The following is a 22,040-nucleotide window of genomic DNA, read 5'->3' as shown; positions in this document are numbered from 1 at the left end:
AGCCAAGGACGAGCTTTTATTGATAGCGCGCGCCTCCCAATCTTGGAGGCTATAGAGAGCCACTGGAATCCAAGCAAGTGCAAAATCCAACATGGCGTCCTCCAAGATTGGGTAGCGTGGCTCGGAACGAGCAATTTAGTCCGGAAAATCAAACTTTGGGGTCTCAATTCGTCTGAAAAATTGAGTGCGAAAATGCATGAACTCAATGGGAACCCTGACAGTGCATTTTTAAGTCCGGAATATCCCGCAAGTCCAAATTTTTGGAGTCGAGCACCTGCACGCCTGCTTTAGCGGCAGTTATCGATTCCGTGAACATCGTCCGCAACTTTGTTGAGTGCAGTGCGGGTGATATTTATATGCTACGTGTTGTGAGCCAGCTGGAGAGCATGGCACTTGGGACGGCGAACTACCGCGCCAAGTAATCCCGCATTAGTGATTACTTCGAGTAATCTTTCTCCGACATGGAAAATAAAGGTGATTTCTTTTTGCGGCAAGTTCTTGCTTGTTTTCTTTTTTATTCATTTCGGTTAATTCGAAAATCCGCTTAATTCGAAGAATTTTCGTCGTCCGGCGACCTTCGAATGATCGAGGCTTTACTGTACTTTCTAGGCACGATTGTTAGCGCGCACTGTATGCACTGCGCTTGTTAGCTCAAAATGGCCAGACCTGGTGAGGGGCCCTTTGAAGGGAGCACCAGATTAGTATGTCAGCACTGACAACAACTCAGCTGGTATACAAAGGCCTGGAAAATATTTGTTATTGATAGAGCAGCAAATAGAATCGAGTGGTGTGCTTTTTTCTCCCCCCCCCCCCCCTGAAGCTGAAGAAATAAAGAAATAGTGACGTTATGTTGTACTAAATAAGAATACGGTTCTCAGATTAATAGTGGGCCTGTGTTCTGCAGCAAACGTTTATTGTACAGTCGCCGACCGATAAATCAGACACCAATAATTCGGACATGCTCGGTAATTCAGAGAGCTTCGCAGCACTGCCAATGGCCCTGTAGACTGAAAGGGCTCCTAAACCAGCTCAGATATTTTTTAAACATTTCAAGTAAACACGCTCATCGAGTTCAAAATGCAGTCACGATCAACGATAACAAACGCTGCAGCACTACGCGCCGATTTGTTGAATCCTTCCTTGAGGGCAGGACAGCAGTCATAAAGTTGAGGCAATCAGTATCGGAGTCTTTCACACTCGGAAGAAGGGGTACTCCCCAAGGGGCAGTTATCTCGCCACTTCTGTTCAACATAGCAATGCGCAAATTGTCGGAAAGCCTTGCAACAATTCCTTATGTTGGTGATGCATTATATGCTGACGACATTACAATGTGGTGTCCCGGAGGATCGGAGGCGACGGTCGAACAAGCTCTACAGGAGGCTCTAGACATTACGGAGTCTTTCCTGGACGGTACGGGACTGGCACACTCGCCTGGAAAGTCTGAACTCCTGCTGTACAGACAAGCTAGACAAGGTGCTAGGGGACTCACCCCACTCGATCAGGTGCCCATTAACGTTCGTACCAGGGATGGGTATACCATCCCTAGAGTAGACTATCAAAATTCTAGGGCTTTTATTAGACTCGAAGGGCTGCAACGCAAAGTCTACAGCTCATCTCACCACGAAAACGGAGAACATTCTCAGAGTAATTATGAGAGTGTCCAACAAGAAAGGCGGAATAGGCGAGGATATACTTTAGGACTCACTATGCTTTCCTCATGAGCCATGTCATTTACATAGTCGCGGCCCTCAATTGGACCAAAACAGAGAAAGATAAATTAGACACGCTCACGCGCAAAAGTGTCAAAAAGGTGCTTGGCGTTCCAATCACGGCTAGCACAGAGAAACCCATGAAGTTGGGAGTACACAACACCACTTCGGAGTTAACTGAAGCACAAAGATCAGCACAAATTATTAGATTATCAAACACCAGAGCAGGCAGAAGACTGTTGGATGCGGCAGGCCTCCATCCTAGTTTTAATCAGGGAGAAACCACGCAACTTGATAATCAAACAATGAATTCCTTTATAGTAGACCCTTTTCCAAAAAACGTCCACCCACAACACAATAAAGGTCGAAGATTGGCGAGGGCTAGGGCTTTCCTAAAGAACTTATCCGAAACGGAGACCTTTGTTGACGCGGCGCAACACACCAGCTCCGACAAGTTTTCCGTAGCTATAGTCAATAACAGGGGAGATCTCCTCTCGGCAGCTTCGCTAAAGACCTCATTGGTCGACGTGGCGGAGCAGGCTTCTATAGCTCTCGCATTGCTTGATACAACACTGCCGGGATATGGGGAGATTGCCCATGGCACCCTGCCTCGACACACCGAGCCCCGCGGTTGGCGCATGCCTGCGCATCAACCGCGGTCCGGTACAAGCTCGAGGAAACAATAGACGACAACCACGTGTACACTCGGACAGCATTTATTACGACTGCAACTAACACTTCGAACAGGCCAGCTAGCTATAGTTGACATCGCTGAGGGTTCCCTTGAAGAGAATAATAGAATAATACACTATGTAAAGAAGGGCTTCCGACTTACCAACTGGGGAATACGGGGGGGGGGGGGGGGGGGGGGGGGCGTTTGCCGCGGCAAGAACGCAGTTGACTAACCACGTGCGGCAATACGGGAGCAGCGGCGCAGACTTCCGCCGTCGCCGCTTGCTAAGGACCAAAGAGACCCGGGCGATGTCGCAGGATCTCGCGTGACCCACCCAGTGGCGGTGAAAACGCTTGCGATTCCCGTGCACCGCCCGCGGAAGGAAAGTTTCCCCTCTCCCAACTCTGCACCTGACGCAACGTTCGCTGCGCGTGCGGCGGTCATGGGACCCGAGGATTCCCACAACACGCACTACAGTGTACACGGACTCCCGAGCGGCAATTAGAGCGTTCGTATTGGATTGATAGCCAAACAGGCAGCCAGGATTATCAACGGCAGACCCCCCTCAGACACTATTCATCACATAGTCTGGAACCCAGCACACATGGGATCAGACGTATTACCGGGTCACCTGAACCCCAATGAGATAGCCCACGACCATGCGCGAGGTTTCATATGCCGCAACGGGACGGCGTCTCGGGTGAGTTCGGGAGAGCTTTTCCACAGTGATCCTCTAGTTACTTTTCACAAAATCACATCACATTACAGAGGGGATAGGCAGAGTTTTCCCTCGCCCCATCATAAGCACAACAGATCACAATCTAGCATGCTCCGCATGCTCCAGACAGGGTCCTACCCCTCTAGGGGCTTTCTGAACAAGCTTCACCCCCACATTGATCCATTCTGCCCAGATTGTGGCACTAAATTTTGCTCATTAACCCCTTAAGTGCTCTATTTTTTTGACAATTTCCGAACCAAAAGTGCCTATTTTTTTTATTGCTGATTTCGAATCTGATTGTACTAAAAAGCAGCTAGCCGATGTTGAAAAAATATTTGCACCACATACTTAGTCAAATCAACACAATAAAGTTTATTTCGGAACAATACATAGGAGACCAGCTACCTGCTGCTAATATAAATAAAAACCTTATAAAAAACAGTTGCAGACGTCACATCTTTGTTCCCTTGTGTAGGCTAAGTACCCTTGGGCTATTTCACTCGGGAAGCGTCGGGACTGTGTGAAAAATTTCGAAACATGGAATAACGCAAAGCGGCTTGTTGCAGCTCCTGCACCAAAAGCGAGTTTCTTTTCTCAACTTTTTCCCGTTTTCTCCTCGCTTCCGACAGCAAATGAAGCATTTTCTTGTTGGCGCTGCTTTGGTTTAGCTTGGCGGGATGTAAGAAGCAAAGTGCCAGTCCTTGAGACGCACAGCGTCAAGCACATCAGACGGTCGGCCACGCTTTGTCTTTTTTGAAGGATCAAGGTACCTAGTCAGGATCGCCTCAATTAGGGCGAGGCGGTAGAAACTGCTGAATATATTCCATAAGGTCATCTGACGATGACAAGTTGAAAGTCTTGCCTGGGATGGCCAAGAAGAGAAAGCGAGGAGGCTTCACAGGAGGATTGTCCACATCAAGCAGGATCCACTGGCGAGCACTCGCGATGTTCGCTTCCGAGCTGTCTTCATCATCACCGGAGGAGCTGCTCAATTCACCGTCATCGCTGTCATCACTTCCGGACACAAGATAAACATCTGTATCCGAATCATCATTACTCGAAGAAGATGACAAAAATGAAAAGCTTCTTTTTCGCGTTGAAGGACCAGCTATGCATGGGTCGCCGCCACCGTACGCCATCTTTTCATACAAAAACCGCGCTCCTACCGCAGAACAAAACTAAATCATCGAGTAAATGCTGCCATCTGGCGGATTACACGCAATTTAAGCCGTAGACGAGCGCTTCTCGTCCTGAACGGTAGCGGGGTGTACCTATTCCGCTAGGACGAGCTCTGCTCGTCCAAAGCAGTTTGGGGACAGTTTGGGCAGGACGAGCTCTGCTCGTCCAAAGCACTTAAGGGGTTAAATCACATGCCCTGTGTTACAAGATTTTAACCAAGAAGAAGACTGGATGATGGCTATCGCAGATCCCAGACAAGATGTCCAACTCCTGGCTGTCCAGAGGGCCCGTGAACGAGCGGAGAGGCATGGCCTCTCTGTTCCGACATGGGACTAGCCAACGGCTAGCAGGCCCACCTGCACAGCTTCTCAGGACCTAAATAAAGTGTTTACTACTACTACTACGCGCCACGGGAACAAGAACCTACGACTTACGGTTAGTCTGCTAGCAGGTACGCGTGGTCCCTGCTCTGCCTCGTCGCGTTGCTCGCTTGTGCGCACTTGCGAATCGGTAATTACAGCGCGCGCAACGCAAGTGCCAAATTGGTCACGTTCTATGTTCAAACACAGTCCGACGGTGTTGGCATTTCTACACGTGCGCGCAACAGGGTCCATAGCGGCATGGCAGCAACAGCGGGTAGCCGAGAAGCACCGAGTCGCGGCTAAGGCAGTCCATGTTACCGGCACAATAACTCGCCGCACGCCGTTTGCCATTCGCGGGCTGCCGTTCGACGGCGGTTTTGCTCGCGAACAGCGAGATTTCCTTGCCGTAGAAAGGATGAGACCGGGACCCATTTGTGCGGCAGCCTCACTGCCACTGATCGCGCGACAGCGCCGATATCGTCGCTAGGCCTTTTCCGGTTCACTTCAAAGCTAAAGCGGACAGCGCTTCAGAATGAATTACCGACGCTCACAAGCCGCAATATTTTCTTATCGTTATCGCTCTTCACAATAATTGTACACAAAGAAGAAAAATGCGCTGATATTAGCGGCGCCGTCGGCTGCGATGCGAGCACAGCCGAGCCGGTCGTCTCCTGTCGGTAGCCGTGCACTGCAGCCGAGCTCGACAAGTATCGGAGCTCTCGTTTGACAGTGGATATCGTTTTTCATAAAATGTACAATTTATGTATCGCTTTATCTAGTGGAAATTATTTTGCTCGGAAAAGAAGCTGCAGCCAATGTTTTCGTCGCCGGTGGCACACAGCTTCGCAGTCGTTGATCGGCCCGTCGATCGTGCTGCGAGCAGTGTGCCAGCCGAACTGCCATCTACTTTGGACACCTCTCGCGCGGCAGACATTCAACGGCACTGGAGGCCTGCTCGCCGTCGGTATATTTGCCGCTAGCGTAGACGTGCCGGACCTGGGTCTTGGACTAAAAATTTTGTAGAATCTTTATTCTTTGACGTATAGTGCTGAAAACTTGTACATATATGTAATGTTATGTGCTTATTTCCAATATAAGGTCCGTTTTCGTATATGTCCTTTGGTTTGAAATTTTATGCAAGCTTTCTTTAATTATCTTCCGGAAAGATTTGCCAATTATGTGTTCCTTAGATATCACTAAACAGGGTATTAATGGTTTCTGTACGATTCAAGGAGTGCAACAAAATGAATCTTATTGCTCTGCCTTACCTAGAACAAGAGTTGCGAGACTTCAAATCTTGAAACTCGAAAAAGTTTTTCTGGTGACTAATTCAATACCTCGTAACTCGTGTTCTAGGTGCGGCAGACCAACAAGGTTGGTTTTGTTGCACTCCTTGAATCATACAGAAGCCACTGATGCCCTATTTAGTGATATCTAGAAAACACATAATTGGCAAATCTTTCCGGAAGATAATTAAAGGAAACTTGCGTGAAATTTGAACCAAAAGAGATAAATGAAAATTGGCCTTATATTCGTAATAAGCACATAACATTACATATATATAAAAGTTTTCAGCACTATACGTCAAAGAATAAATATTCTACAAAATTTTAGTCCTAGACCCATGTCCCCCCTTAACCGGAAGTAGACAGTTTTGAGAAGCGCCTTGGTGATGACGTATGTCACGTGACATTTGGAGGATCACTCAGCAAGCAGAGACCAGCCAACGAGGAGAGAACCGAAGGAAAGAGCGAAACGAGCGAGGGCCGCGTTTCGATCATCAAACGTGTGTACCTCCGCTATTACAGCACCATTTAAAAAAATTCTCGCGGCTACGTGTTCGTTGTAGACTCGTGCATAACTGCAACACCACAACTAAATTTCAACCTCTGGGTGGTTTAGAGGCCCTTTAATGTGTAAAGACAACGGATATTTCGGGCAGCCGCCAGCTCTACATTCGATCATTCGGACTCCGTCCGTGACTAGCGTATGCGAACTCTGCCATTATCTCCTCTGGCAACCTCGATGAGACATAAATTATGGCTCAGAGATAATAGAGATCAAGTATGGCCTCAGAGATGACACGTAAAACGGTAATCCCGGAGGCCTTGTCTCGGTCGCAGCACTACGCCTCAGATTAAGTTACACACGCTAATCTTGGAGGCTTTGCCTGAATTGGGAGGTCCCATCAACATTGCCATCATCGCATCTTATTCCGGCATCCCAGCGCATGGCCCGCTCTCACCCTTCTGTTTGTTTAGTTGGCCTTCCAGACAGTATTCTGCTGGCTCCAAGAAGTCTTTCTCGTGAAGTTATCAACAGGCCGTGTCAAATGGCACCAACGGACACCGCGCAGCCTGACTCCGAATGAGTTTTGAATCGCAGTCCGAATGACGCCAACTCTGCAATTGAAGAGCCTGAACTGCCGCCTACCACAAGCTCAAATGCGGACATCATTGATGACCTGCTAGGCTGCGGTATGCCGATTCCTGCCGCTGCTACATTTCAATTGAAGACTTTGCAGACGTTGACAGCGCGGTGTTGTGTGCCAAACAGAACAATGACAAAATAATTGAGCAAGTTGTCCCACTGTGAAACAGCGGCTCTAAAAATTAAATTATGGGGTTTTACGTGCCAGAACCACGATCTGATTATGAGGCACGCCGTAGTGGGGGACTCCGGAAATTTGAACGACCTTGGGTTCTGTAACGTGCACCTAAATCCTAAATCTAAGTACACACGGTTTTTGCATTTCGCCCCCATCGAAATGCGGCCGCCGTGGCCGGGATTCAATCCCGCGACCTCGTGCTCAGCAGCCCAACACCATAGCCACTGAGCAACCACGGCGGGTAAACAGCGACTAACTCGGATGATGATGTGCCATGTGGATCTGACTCGAGCCTTTGCAGTCCTTGCATCAGCGTATGGCGACAACAGAAAACCGGCAGAAATATAGGCGTACTTGGTTGCATGAAAACGGAAGTGTGTGCAGCAACGAATCAACCACTTCTTCCTTGCACAGGGGCATTAAAATGTAAATAAAATTATGTTTTTCAGACATTCAATAGTTCGGACTTATTTACGTTCCCCGTGAAGTCCGAATTATCGGTTGTCGACTGTATATTAAGTTTTGCTTTCCAGTTTTCCTCTAAAATATAGATGGGCTTTCTCATCTTTACGGCAGGTGGGTTATCGTAAGGCCAATTTCGCGAGAGACAAAAGCGCACACTGCGCATCATTTGACTCTACCACAACCCGCTCATAGCGATCGTTGGTGCTTTGAGGATCGACGGTGACTGTAAAGAGCAGCAGCGTTTTATTACCAGGTTTATCAAGTTCGCCTTGATTTTCAAATTGGTCAAATATTCTTAAATCAGGAGGAAACTGTGTAGCAGTGTAGCCGTGACAAAAATTAGCAGCTGGCCGATGTGGTAACGGGCCGCAAGCCGTCGCAGAATGCTTGCCGGAAACACCCGCGATAACGCGTAGCAGTTAGATTGGCACCTGTTAAAGCGGCTAAAGTTAGTCTCCATGCAACCAACACAACCTGTGTGCCTTCTGGCAGCTAATCGGTCCAACCTTAGCACGTGCTTTCGGACTTCCCGAAATGCATGCTGCTTTTGTTGGTGTTCTCTGTGTCCGGCGTTGCGTTATCATCTCAAATGGTCCTGTCGACCTGGATGGCATTCAGGTCTGTGGTTAACCAGCCGACAACTACCACGAGCACATGTGCCAAGTTCAACTGTGTGCTCGCATGTGGATGCAAAGCTCCAAACTGCACAAATCTGCGTGCCTTCCGGTGGGCTAATCGGCCCTATCACACATGCAGTGGTGCAAAGCCAAAATAGGATTTGGAGCAATTTTTGGAGCAGGAAGTCCTCCAAAACGGAGGGTTTTTTTTCCCGTAACCTGCTCCAAAAGCAAGCAGGAAAAGCTTGCCTTTGGAGCAGGTTACGGGGGGAAAAAAACTCCGTTTTAGAGCACTAAATCCCACATTTGGAGCAGTTTCACAAAGAACGCTTACTCATAAAACACCATAAAATTTACCCAGCATAATAAATGCACACCCCAACTTTGCATTGGATTTCTGGGAAAAAAGTGTGTTCATTACGCGAGTATGTACGGTAATTCACATTAGCAGCGTAGGTGATGGCAGGGGTGCGATCGGAGATCATTGTTCGGATGCGCGCGTTCTGTTTCGGCGTAAACGGTGGACCTAGGCCACACCCGGCGAAATTGAACAAGCGCTCCGAACAATGACCTCGATCGCGCCCCAGCAGTGCACTGCACGCAACTTTTTAAGTCAGACATGTGGAAAGTACATGCATTTCTTCGCGAGTGGTTCCCTTTCGTTTTTTTTAACGATGTGTCGCGACGTTCAGGCTGCAGTCGAAACATGCAGCGACTGTTTGACAATCTTTTGGCGTTTCGACGGTGTACAAAGAAAATCTACGCCGTTTCATTGCAACGTGGTGCCTGTTGCCACGTGGAACCGAACCCTTGCTAGTTTTATACATTGCGTCGCCTACAAAAGCTCACGCCGTCAGTGCCGGGTCGCTTGCTGTACCGTGCAAGTGAGGTTCCCCGTGGAGTATTCGTACCTGCTCCACTCGTGACCACATGCACAATGCGGCAATGGCAAACTGCTTTCGTTACTGCAATCAACGCACACTCCGTGTCTCCGCGAGATATTACTGCTGTAGTGAAGAAGAGAGACACGCTAGTGGATACAGCGCTACTGGCTCTAAACGCTAGTGGGTCGAGCGCTCTGCATCGTCACTCATCATCATTGCCTGAAGAGGAGACTGGGCTTTCCTTGGGCGATATTCTCGGGCGATCACTTTCGTAGATCGTTTCACTATCGCGAAATTTCGTATGACTCGGCACTGAAGGCGTCCCCACTAGTGTTCCTGGTGCTGTCCTGAGCATGCTATCAGTGCCTAGAGCGCCGTCAGCCGTATACTTCGAGTGTACCGGTGCCGGGACGAGCAGAGTCTCGTGAAACCGAAACTATCTCCACAAGTGATCGCCCGAGAATCAAGTCATCTTCCATGCCGTCGAGCTTATTTGAGATTTAAGTACTTAAAAGACCGCATAAACATTTCGCCTACAAGAAAGGCCACTTCAGGTTCCACAGAGCCTTTCCGACTGACCTCGCATTTAAGGAGGGCCTGCCGCTGGTCCCGCCATCCGCAAATCGTTGACTTGTTGACATCGAGACAGCGAGCCGCGGCACTTTCCCAGCTCCTCAGCCATCAAAATTGCTCGTCTCTCGAAGCGGCCGTCATACCGAATGCATTGCGTCGCTATAACGTCGCGAATGAACGGAGTGGAACCACAAGAGGCCGCAGGGTATTGTGGCATTGTAACCAGTCACAAGCACAGCGAAAACGGCGTCGATTCCCAATAAAAAACAAGTTCCGACTTCAGTCAACTTGTATATGGATTGGATCGAGACGGAGGTCGCCAACGTAGCACTAGAAATCACGGGATTTATAGCATTTCTTTTAGAATGGCTAATTTTGCTGTTATTCGACTGTAACGTGAGGGTCGAGTTCAAGCAATGAAAATCATGAAAAATATGTGCGTTATAATCAATAAATACGGCAATTCCTTTACAATTTAATTTACCTTCCTTGGAGCAGTGCAGGTTCGTGCTGCGGGCTTATTCAGGCGGTCTGTACTTGTTTTTTGGGGAAGACTGAGCATCCCTGCCTATATTCTTAGTTTTTCGATTATACTACGGTTTTGCATGGTCCCCTGAAAGTCGTATAACTGGGGTTCCACTGTATAAGTTAAACTGCACAAGGAAGAAGAGCAACTTGGCAGTTTTATTTAGCGGCATCATGACCGCGAAGCTCAAAAGCGAAGTGCGCAGACTCAGAGACTCTGGGCAGCTTATACGGCTCATAGCGGCAGCTTGGTGCACTAAACGATTTTGGTGCACTTAACTTTTTCATAATTTGTGGAAGTGCAGAGTAGCCTGGAACTTCGCTCCTGGACACCGCATGCTACCATACCCGACGCTGTGCTGCAGACATCGCCACAGCCTGTCATTATCTCTGGGGCACTTCGCCAGAGATCCACCCACATTCAGACGTACAGACGACACTGATGTCAAAGACTGGCTGTCGTCATACAAAGATGAAAGTGTACAACCAGTGGGACGACACGACCAAGTTAAGCAACATAGTTTTATACTTCACGAATATGTGCTTTATCCCTTTGCAGTCCGAAACTTTTACCCACTTTCCGGCTGTCCTGGTCCGAAACTATTTTGCCAGTTTATAGCGCCGCGATGAAAACCACAAACTGTGGACGAAAAACTCATGCGATATTTATTTTTTCTTTTGCATTCTGTAGGCAACTCCTCTACCGATATTTGAGCAGCGTGTGATACCGCTCGAAGCATTTTTCTGCGGTGCAGGCCAGGGTTGTTACTGCAGGTTTTGCAGAAAAACACAGTTTACCTCCTGCCTCCGTTTGTTTTTCGATCGCTACAAACGGCACAGTCTTTGCTTTTTCGGCCTGGGAGCTTGTAGATGAAATGGCTCCTCCCATCTAGCCTTTCCTCGCACTCCTTCCGCGCAGACGGGCCCCGATTTTTGGCTCTAGCCCTCAGGTCACCCACCAGCTGTTGGAAGAGGTTGCAGTGGTACTGCAGGTGTCGCTGTTCTTTCTCAGCATGATTCTGCAGCTGTGTGCGCCTCAAAATAAAGCTATTGACAATGGAAACCTCTAGAAGCTTTCACTAAATGTGCCACATAAAAACGCATGCGTTTATGTGGCGAACCACGCGAACGTGCTGTTCCACGCGCAAGTGAGAACGCTCTGGTATCCAGAAGCCGTGCTGAACATTGTGCTGCACCCTAGTGCAAAGAGAAGTAAACTTCAACAAACAAAGTTTACTTATCCCTCAAGAGATGGCGCATCGTGTTTATTGCGCGCGAACGTGCTGTTCTGCGCGCAAGTGAGAACACTCTGGTATCCAGAAGCAGTACTGAGTATTGTGCTGCACCCTAGTGCAAAGAGAAGTAAACTTCAACGAACAATGTTTATTTATCGCTAAAGAGATGGCGCATCGTGTATACAAAGAATGCGCGTGAATCGCAGTGAGAAAAACCGCGAAATATAACCCCCGAACCCCCTTGTCGGGCGGTGCCCGACAGCGGACCGCTACACCCGTGTTACGTTGTCGGGCCCTGCCCGACACCGGACCGCAAAGGGTTAAGAACCATGAGGCAAAATTATCGTCACGGTCAGCCTTCAAGACAGCATGAATCTGTCATGCAATGCTGCCAAATCAGCACGGCCATAGTGTGTGTGGAATACGTCAGTGGTATCTGGTACCACTAATCCTGTGCGTCAAAAAAGCAAACACTCGAACTTGGCAACAGAAGGGATCAACATATGTCAACAGCAATCAGCGAAGCTCCGATTCTATACCACCCCATCTACAGCAATGAAATAGCCACACGCAATATATGCTTCCTCACCTGAAAAGTGAAATACACCCGTTTACTATGCGTATTGCAATGAGCATGACATATTTGGTGAAACACATCAAGAAAAGCAAGCATGCGCGCCTGATCGCTGTGCTTCTCTCACAAAAAACACAAAGACTAAAGCCGCAGCAATCTGACGGCTCGGGAAAAGCTCGCATGATGGCACAAAAAGCATCGATGTAACAGATGCGATAGCCGAGTGGAAAATACCATATTTACTCGCATAATGACTGCACCTCCCACTTTTCCAATCAAGAAGTGTGTTCTTTCTTTTTCTCGGATAATGAATGCACCCTGAACTTGCTGCTGTGAAGCAGGAGAGACACGGTACGATTTGGCGTCTGATATGGTGTCCGGCAGGTACAATTGTATCGGACGCCGAATCGTACCGTGTGTCTCCTATTTTTATTGCGATAGCAATTATATGGACACTCCAAGCGCATTTTTGCAGTCGGCACCAATGATAACGCCTCAATCTCCCGCATTCGAGAGAAGAAAGGCGCCAAATTCCGTCAGGCGCACGGCACCGGGGGGTGGCGCAAACACTGCGCATTGCGCGGCTGCGCGTGCCTTATCTTGAAGGCAATCTGCTCCTGGGGGCCGAGTCTAGCAGTGCAACGGCGGCTGATACCTTTGAGCGTGCTTTGTTCTTGCCACTATGTTTGCGTTGAAGCGATACACAGCACGAAGGTCACTTCGCTTGCTGTTGCTGCTGCGCTTCCTCACGCCGTTTCGACAGCGAGTGTCCACGGTCATCGAGCGTGATGTGTTCATGCTTGCCTGCGCTCGCTGACAGCGTGCTAGGTAATTTACATAGTAAGCGAATGTTTGCAAGTTTATACGGCCAAAAAAAGTATTATCCTGACTTCGTGTAGCTGTCTATGCATTTGCTATCGCAACGATAGTTCGTCTTTCGGCAAAACTGCGACTTTTTACAGTGTAAGCTGTTATGGACTCATGCCAATAGCCGTTTCGGTTCGCGATGGTGTCTGCCGCCGCCGCCGTTGGGGACCGTCACCACTATCGCCGGAAATGCGAGAAAAGTACCCGGTTCCCTCCAGGATTGAACCCGCGCCCGCTGCATGGGAGCCGGATACTCTACCACTGAGCCACGCAAGCGCTTGCTATCGGGCAGTGGAAAAATGCGCTATAAATGCTCCCCAGGAACGTGCACAGGTGCAGACGACCCGAGCCTCCACCAGTATGGTGGCGCCATCTAGGTAAGGTGCCTGCAAACGCAGAGTGCGCAGGCGACGAGATGCGATTCAGACGACGTGCGCAATAAAAAAAAAAAGGAAAAGGCGATCACCAGGGCTGGTATTTTGTAGCGATGCCTTTAATGTCATAATGTCTTTTAGCGCTTATCGCGCTTTGTCAGTGGTCAGAGTGACGGTCCGCTCGCGTTATCAACGTTGATATCGTGAGCAGACCGTCGCTCTGACCACTGACAAAGCGCGATAAGCGCAAAAAGGCATTATTAATTTAAAGGCATCGCTACAAAATAGCAGCCCAGACTGCGCCAGTCTGGTGGCGCTAACTCGTTAAGGTGCCTGCAAACGCAGCAGGCGCAGACGAGATGAGATTCAGACGAGGCGCGCAATCAACTCGATTCCGATGCGAGGTGTGCGCCACGTATTCTAGACACCTCTTCGGTACATGTTATGGCGTCTCCTCGCAAGGCACAAGCCGCTTCTGCAGAAGCGAATCGTCGAGCTACGTGCACGGCTACAACCAGGCATCATCGGACTCAGTAGACTGCTGTGCAGAGAGCATTACAAGCCGCAGCTCGCCGTCGACGCCGGGCAGACAGTTCAGATTGTTCTCGTTAAAACAAGGCGAAGAGACTGTCGCGAAGACCCTGGTGTGCGTGGTGCCAAAATTGGAGCTACTCTTGAGCCACTCCGCCAGCTTACGCTGTGACTGGCTGCGTGTGCCGCGCAGGCCTGCGACTTTTTAGAGGTGGCCGTGGAGAAAAAAATAGCTCGAAATTTTACCCCGCATAATGAACGCCGTGACTAGCACCATGACTACCCCAACTTTGCATATATTTTTCGGGAAAAAAAGTGCGTTCATTACGCCAGTAAATACTGTATTTGCAATCTGGAACACGCTATGTACGCAGAAGCACACGACATTTTACACAACATGGCATCAAACGCCGTGCGCATCTTTTTAAGACAACCGTCGTCTGCTTGCGCTTGTGAGAGTCCACGACTTCCAGTCCATGAAAAACAAACACGATTCTGGCAGCTCTCGGACTGCTGGGCGGAGCTTCCGAAGCTGTTGGAGAAAACTGAATGTGGGACAGCAGTCCCAAGCACTCCGGGACTGATAATCAAGAGGCCCAGTGACATGACAAGTCTCCTCCATACCTGCCGCCATGCATTTGAACTGGTCACCCTGATTAGTCTGTATACCGTATTTATTCGAATCTAGGCCGATAGTTTTTTTCAAATAATCACATACGAAACTCTAGGGTCGGCTTAGATTCGAGGATTTTAAAAAACGTGCCAGTTATTAACTGAAACTGATAAATATGGTGCATAGTTAGCACCATCTAGAAAAGTCAGTAATCGCAGCCGCTACTAGCCGCGCCAGTTGCCAGCTGAAGTACACGAGCGAGGTCGCCATTTTGACCTGCATCGTATCGGTAGTACCGGTATGGTGCAGCATCGGCGCGCGGTGTGACGTTATCGTAATGGCACCAAATGGGCGATGCCACTATAGTGCCGCTTTCTAAACGAATACTGTATTTACTCGAATCTAATGCGCACTTTCAACACGACCCTAAATCTGCGTCGGCATTTCAAAATGGACGCCTCGCACGCGCATCGTACCTAGCTACCGTAGCATGCGGAAGCTTCCTCCGTGTGCTGCAGTACACGTGCTTAGGCAATAGTCTACCGTCTGTCTTCACGTTCTCAGCGTCTGCTCTATCTATCAGCATGACGTACCGAGTTCATCATGATGCCGCATTTAAAAGGAAAGTGATCATCTGTGCGGAGACGGACGAAAATTGGGCCACATCACGGGCGTTCGGAGAATCCGAAACTTGCGAGCGGGACTGGCGCAAACAGAAGGAGAGGATTTTCGCCAGCAAAGCAATGCGGAACGGTTTCAGTGGACCGAAGCAGGACGTAATCTGCGACGATCCACTCCGGCGATACGATCAGGCTTGGCCCCATCTTGAAAGCAATCTGCGACGAATAAAGTCCGCCGCGCGCCGTGTTTTCGCCGCGTTGAAGCGAGAGGCATGCGAGCACAAAGGCGTGCTTCGTCTCCAGCATTTTGACAGTTCGTTTCCGCGGTCAACAAGCGAGATGTGTTCATGTTTGCTTGAGCGTGCGTGACACCGTGCTTGTTAATAGCGGTCTACTAACTTGCTACCGCATTCGATGCATCGCCTTTCGGGCGAAACTGCGACTTTTTTTTATTCATCGCAACATCAGTGCTCTCGGGAGGAAATCTATTTTTCCAAATGACAGAAAGTTGTATTTCAGTTTGAAAGCATGAGGTGCGCGGTACTGGTAAAGGACTTTTTCCTCACGGAAAACGGGTGCGCGTTACAATCGGGGAAGCGTGAGAATCGAGTAAATACGGTAGTTGTGCTAGCTGTAGAGGCATCGTCAAACGTTCAAGCCGGGCGGAACTTCGGCATCGGTCTGTCGTTGGAGGGGGCCACGGGAGATGGTTTTTGCGTGCGCCGCAACGTGCGCTCCTTTCAAAAATGCAGCATCTCTAATGCGCTGGATGGTACTGAATATAGCGCACTGTTTGAAGATGTCAGCAGTAAGGAAGATAGCGACGAGGCTAGCAGCGATGGTGACATAGAATGAGCTCGGCATGTTCAAATTTAATAAATGCTTTTTTTTTCGGACTTCGAACTTTTGGGGGGTCGGCTTAGAATCGGAGTCTGCCTAGATTCGAGTAAATACGGTATATATATGAGCCATAGTACTGTATAGTGCGGAATATAGGTCGAGTTTTTTTCTAAAAAATATCAATAAAACGTCACCCCTCGACTTGGAGGGGTGACGTTTTACCGGTCCTTGGCACAATCTCAATTGTGGTCTGGCAACATGTGGGAGCCGCAGACATTCGGCATCCCCATCGTTATCATCTCCATCTTGACATATCTCACCCACCGTGCACACAACTTGCGTGCACGGTGGGTGAGCTATGCGGTGACAGACGCCCCACGCTGTTCGACCGACGCCATCTTCTCTTTTTGTGCAGCTATTGTTATTGGAATTGTTGATTTCGCGACCACCTGCAGAATGAGTACTGGTACTCGACGTCAGTTCGTGACGGCGTTTAAGATGAAGGTGATTGAATACGCGGAAGTCAACGGGAACATGTCTGCCCAGCGGCAATTCGGCGTTTCCAAAAAAAGCGTCCGAGACTGGCGGATGCAAAAAGGAAAGTTCTCTGCGTGCAACGCGCGGAAGACGTCCTTTCGCGGGCGCCACGCGGTGCAGCCTGAGCTAGAAGATAAGGTGGCTGATTTCGTCTGCGCGCATCGCACCAGAACCTTGCCAGTGACATCGGAACTGATCCGCATCAAAGCGATCGAGCTTGCCCGTGAATCAGCCTAACGCGACAGCAGTTTAGGGCTCCATTTACTGGGTTCGCCGCTTCATATGACAAAGTGTTCGCACTTCGCGGCGCACATCGATCTGCCAGAAGCTGCCGGAAGCATACGAGGTCAAGCTGGTTGAATTCCAGTGCTATGTCATCCCGTCTCCGGCAGCAGCATGGCTACATGTTTGGACAGATAGGCAACACCGATGAAACGCTGGTGTGGTTCAACATGCCATCATTCACCACAGTGTGCGAACGTGGTGCGAATGAAGTAAAACTGCTTTCGACAGGGAACAAGCATTCGCACTTCACAGTGATGCTCACCTGCACTGCTGACGGCAGAAAGCTGCCCCCATTATAATCTTCAAGAGGAAGACTATGCCAAAACAGGCATTCCCGCGTGACGTCGTTTGCATGAACCAAAAGGGATATACAGTCGAATCTCGATAATTCGAACTCGAAGGGGTCAAAAAATTTGTTCGAATTAAAAGAAGGAATTATTTTTGACGTATTTGTGCACCATAGCGCTACGTACCAACGGTGCGAGTCGTGAAATATGACGGTGCGCAAGCACATAACGAGCGAGGGCCCCGAAACTGCCCACACCAGCCAACACTCGCATATCCTGATAGCGCCTCTTCCTTTTCACAACCACAATCTCTCTCTCTCACATCCCCATAATGGCAGTGAACGAAACTTCAGGAGTGGGCGGCGCCGGCACGGCAACCGCGGGGAGACCATCGAAGGTGAGGGAGGAGGGCGGCAGGGAAGCGCATTTAGCCTCGGCAACCCCATCGCTTTGATGGCTCCCCGCGCCCTCCCTTAACTCCCTCACCTTCGACTGTCTCCGTGCGCGCCCGCCGGCCCGGAGCCAGCTTAGCCTGCTCCACCAAGTTTCGTTTTCTGCCTTTCAAGCGAGCGTTGGCCAGACTGGGCCACCGCGTTGCTTCCCTCTGCGCCGCAGCCCAGTGTTGGCCGAGAGGCACGTACACGCGTGTTCCGGCGCGACGTAGAAACGGCGAGCTTGCCATTTGAGAGAGAGAAATTTTCCCCGCGGTATTTTTTTTATATTTCTCCGCGCGGCGTTGAGGGGTCTCACCTAAGCTTTTGCTTTATAGTGGTGTCGGCTGTAATGCAGTGATTTGGGCTTGTTGGTATGACATCGTGAGGCTTATAGCACATGAAAAGACAAGGACGAACGAAGAGGTGACACGTGCGCTCCAGAATACAGAGACTGCTCTATCGTGGGAAGAGCACGAGGAAGAATAACTCGCGAAATTATCGAAGCAGAAATGATTGATAGGCTCGGGGATAACTGTATTTCACAACCATCACTTGCCCTTTCCCGCAAAGAGCTAGCCTATCTGCGTAATGGTATGTAAAGTATTTTTTGTAAACGGCGCATGTATGATGATGTACGCGAAACAGTTGTATATATGTGTGGGTCCTTTGCTCGAAATAAATATTGTTGCAAGTTAGCGCCTGTGTGTGTCACCTCTTCGTTCGTCCTTGTCTTTTCATGCGCTATAAGCCTCACGGTGGTGTCGGAGCAATGCCAGTCGGGGGCGCCGCCACCTGATTTGGCGTGCTGCTGAGAGCATTGTCAGTGCGCAGTTATGTTCGAATTAACCATCACAAATGCTTTCGCGTTTGAATTACCGAGCGTTTACACGTAACTTTGACGGGACCACAGCGTCAGTTCGAATTAACTGGAAGTTCTAATTAAGCGTGTTCTAATTAACGAGATTCGACTGTATGGACGAGGCCCTCATGATCAATTGGATCCAGACGGTCTGGAATCGGCGGCTCGGTGCACTCCTGCGGTGTCCAAGCATGCTCGTCTTGGATGCGTTTCGCGGGCACTTGACCGCAGGTGTGAAGCAGGCGCTCCGCGACGGGAGGACGGAGCTCGCCATCATTCCAGGAGGCATGACCTCAACGCTTCAGCCGCTCGACGTGCTCAACAAGCCCTCTAAAGACTGGGTTCGCGAACTGTACAATCAGTGGATGGCCGGCGACAACCCAAAGATCCCAGTCGGCATGCAGCGCAGGCAGCCCCTCGCCACTGTGGCTACATGGGTGTCGCAGGCTTGGTGCTCGCTGCCCGACGATATGGTGGTGCAGGCATTCAAAAAATGTTGCATCAGCAACTCCTTGGACGGCACCGAGGTCGACATGTTGTGGGACGCAGCTAGTGAACAGCAGTTGTCTTCGGACGAGAGTGCAGGCAGTTTGAACGAATGAGCAGTAACAATACTATGAATAAAACAAAGTTTTGTGCCTAATAATTTTTATGTTGACTTTTTTTGCTTCAAGGTAAGAGGGTCGACCTATATTCCACATTATACGGTATCTGTTACCATGAGACTGCCACAACAGGTCTCAGTGACATGACAAGCCTCCTCCATATCAGCTGCCGTGCCTTTTAACTGGTCACGTTCAAAAGCAGCGCGATTTGTGTGTATGGATACGTCAGTCGTATGTGGTATCACGAGACCACCACAGCAGGTTTCAGTGACATCACAAGTCTCCTCCATTATCTGCAGCCATGCATTTGAACTAGTTGTGGAGTGCACCTCCCTATGGACTACCACAGGGACGCGTGCTCAGCTGCACACTTTTTATCGTCAAGATAGCTCGCTGTGAAAAATCATTACCTCCAGCTATTTTTAATTCTGTGTACGTGGACGATAACCAGATTGGTTACAAATCATGCAACCAGGACACGCCCTGATTGGCCTCCACGAGTGGCGGCCCCCGGGCGCGCTCTCCACCCGAGCTCTCTTCCGCTGAGCACTTCTTCGCCGCGGCAGAAGCACACGAGTTGGTTACGTGGGTCCTTTGCATCTGCAACTTCTTGTTCTCGCGCTTGGTTTACCGCTACTCGTTTAGCCCTAGCGCAGCAGGCGCGCATACTCGATCAGTCTTGCGGTGAGCCTTTGCCCGGAAGCGCTGTGACTGCTGCATTGTGCTATATCTTGGGTAATAAACCCTTGTTTGTTGGCGATCTGACTTCGGAGCGTTCTCTGCGCCATGTCGGAGAGTCGACAAACCCCGTCATAGCACCTTTGCGCGTTGCAGTGGAGGAGCGCCATGCCCTTTCCTGACCGTCGCTCATAGGGTGAGCCTTGCGCAAATCCATCTCCACAAACATCACCCTTAGCAATGATCAAATTGACCCCCTAGCTACGACCTAAAAAGTGGACTTTCAGGAGTAATCATAAGTTTCTTGCATCATCAAACTGAAGATGTTGCCACACAGGACATACATGTCGCCAACATCAGGATTTCTCTTCTTACAGAGTGTGAGAAGTGCATTACACCGCTGCCTGGCAGGATGCAAAAGTAAAGCAATATCACAGAGCTTTGAAAATAAATCTTGTATTTTGTACCACATGAACACGTCTCAGTTATAATCAACTATTAAGCTAAGCAATGTTCAGGTTTACCACAATGACTGTGCACATTAGGGCTGAAGATTTTCAGAGTAACTCTTGAGCTGTAATGGGTGCAGCTATTGTGGTACCAGATTGTCAGATTTGGTGCAAAAACAACACCCGACTACAAAAAGTTCCCTTGAGAATACTCGCCTGCCCGCATCAAGCCTGGAGGAGGGGGGCCACGCATGCCCGGGGGAGGAGGCCCCATGGGAGGCCGGCCAGCCATAGGTATCCCACCTGGCGGTGGTGGAGGCATGCCCCGCCCCATCATGCCAGGAGGAGCGCCCATCATGCCTGGAGGCCCTCGCATGCCTATGGCAGCAGGCGGGCGCACTTGTGGTGGGGCAGACACGCCCACAGCTCCTGGTGGCAAGGGAGCACCCCCACGGCCTGCTTGCGGGGCCATCACTTGGGCTGAAGGTCCACCAACACCACGCACAGGACCCTGGAGACCTAGTGAAAGCAACAAAAATTGCATATTTAAGAGAAAGACTGCAAGGTAGACAGACTACTGGTGTCGTCTTCGTGCCCGATGACCAAGTTGCACTATTTCTGTACTAAATGCACACTTCTCAAGCAAATTTGACAAGCAACACTTCTATGCGAAACATAGGAGGGGGGGAAGGAGTTATGGTATAGCAAGATGGGAATACAATGACTATAGTGCAGCATCCCTTCCCTTCTATGCAATAGATGACTGAATTAATTAGCCACTGAGAGTAGGCCAGTGTAACGTAAAGCCATTCCAATATGTTTTTCTTAATTATCCGATTACTAGCCCTCCGTGATAAGTCCGAATTGCTTGGGCCCAGCCCATATGGACGGGGCTTAGGGCATTTTGACCTATTACGAAGGGTTAATGGCAGATTTGGAATAAAAACAGATGGGAATAGTTTTAAGTTATACCAGCCCTGAATTTGGTGTTTGCGGAAAAATTTCTATAAATGCTTTGGTAACTGTATGCCACAGCACACCTTAGTACTGTTCCCACAGACCAGATAAGGTACCAAGCACTACAGCAAGAACACCTCCCATCTGCAGAGATCTTACAGATGGAATGACTTCATGCTGCAACTAAATACGAGGTATTCATACCACATCACCCATCAGGCCCGTTTACAGTCATTTGTGCCAGACACCAGCTTTGGTTTTTATTTGCCTCTTTAGTAGCATACGCAGTGTTCAATATAGGCCAAGTGCATACGCAAAGGAACAAAATGCCAAGAGCCATAAATGAAAGACCAACTGTTGCTGCAGTAGAATAGCACATGGTATTGGTGAAGCAGCGCACTGACCAGGACAAAGTGGAGAGACAAGAATACACGACACTCTCCACTGTCCTGGTCAGTGTGCTGCTTCACCAATACTGTATGATAATTAATCACCTTTTAATCACCAAAAATTAATTTTCTAAATTACAGAAAGGCACACTCCAGCATAGTGGCAACAAATGGCACCATTATTCTGTTGCGTCAGTGGTGTCATTACTAGAGGCCGGATCTTTAGGCATTAAAAAAGAGTGTGTTAGGCGCCAAAAATAGGCAGGCAAAACAACGTTTTAGGCATCCAACGTCGTTAGTATAGGCACGATAAATTTTTACATAAAGGCATGTAATTTCAAACGAAGACGTGCGCGACCTATATCTACGACAGGAAAACAAGATATGCTATTTTTATGATGTCACAAATGTGCCAACCATTGAACATAGCCGTGCAATTATCCCATAAAACTGCTGGACTAATGACGATCAATTGGCTTAATTCAACAAGCACACTGCTCATATTCATGTTCAATGGCCACTGTACTCGAGCGGCTCATATAGTGAAACAGGCATGAAAAAGAATACTTGAAAGCTGGGACTACTGGTTAAAA

General features: G+C 49.2%; 1 protein-coding gene across 1 annotated transcript in view; it reads right to left on the bottom strand.

Moving 5' to 3' along the window:
• Window positions 1-22,040, bottom strand: part of LOC119435921 (small nuclear ribonucleoprotein-associated protein B) — a 34,603-nt gene that overhangs the window by 4,076 nt on the left and 8,487 nt on the right. The window contains exon 4 of the mRNA XM_037702617.2: window positions 20,318-20,620. Coding sequence (XP_037558545.1) covers window positions 20,318-20,620 — 303 coding nt within the window. The remainder of the gene's footprint in view (window positions 1-20,317; window positions 20,621-22,040) is intronic.

Source organism: Dermacentor silvarum, chromosome 1 (genome assembly GCF_013339745.2).
Source record: "Dermacentor silvarum isolate Dsil-2018 chromosome 1, BIME_Dsil_1.4, whole genome shotgun sequence".
Lineage (NCBI taxonomy): Eukaryota > Metazoa > Arthropoda > Arachnida > Ixodida > Ixodidae > Dermacentor > Dermacentor silvarum.
This window is presented reverse-complemented; position numbering and strand designations above follow the sequence as displayed.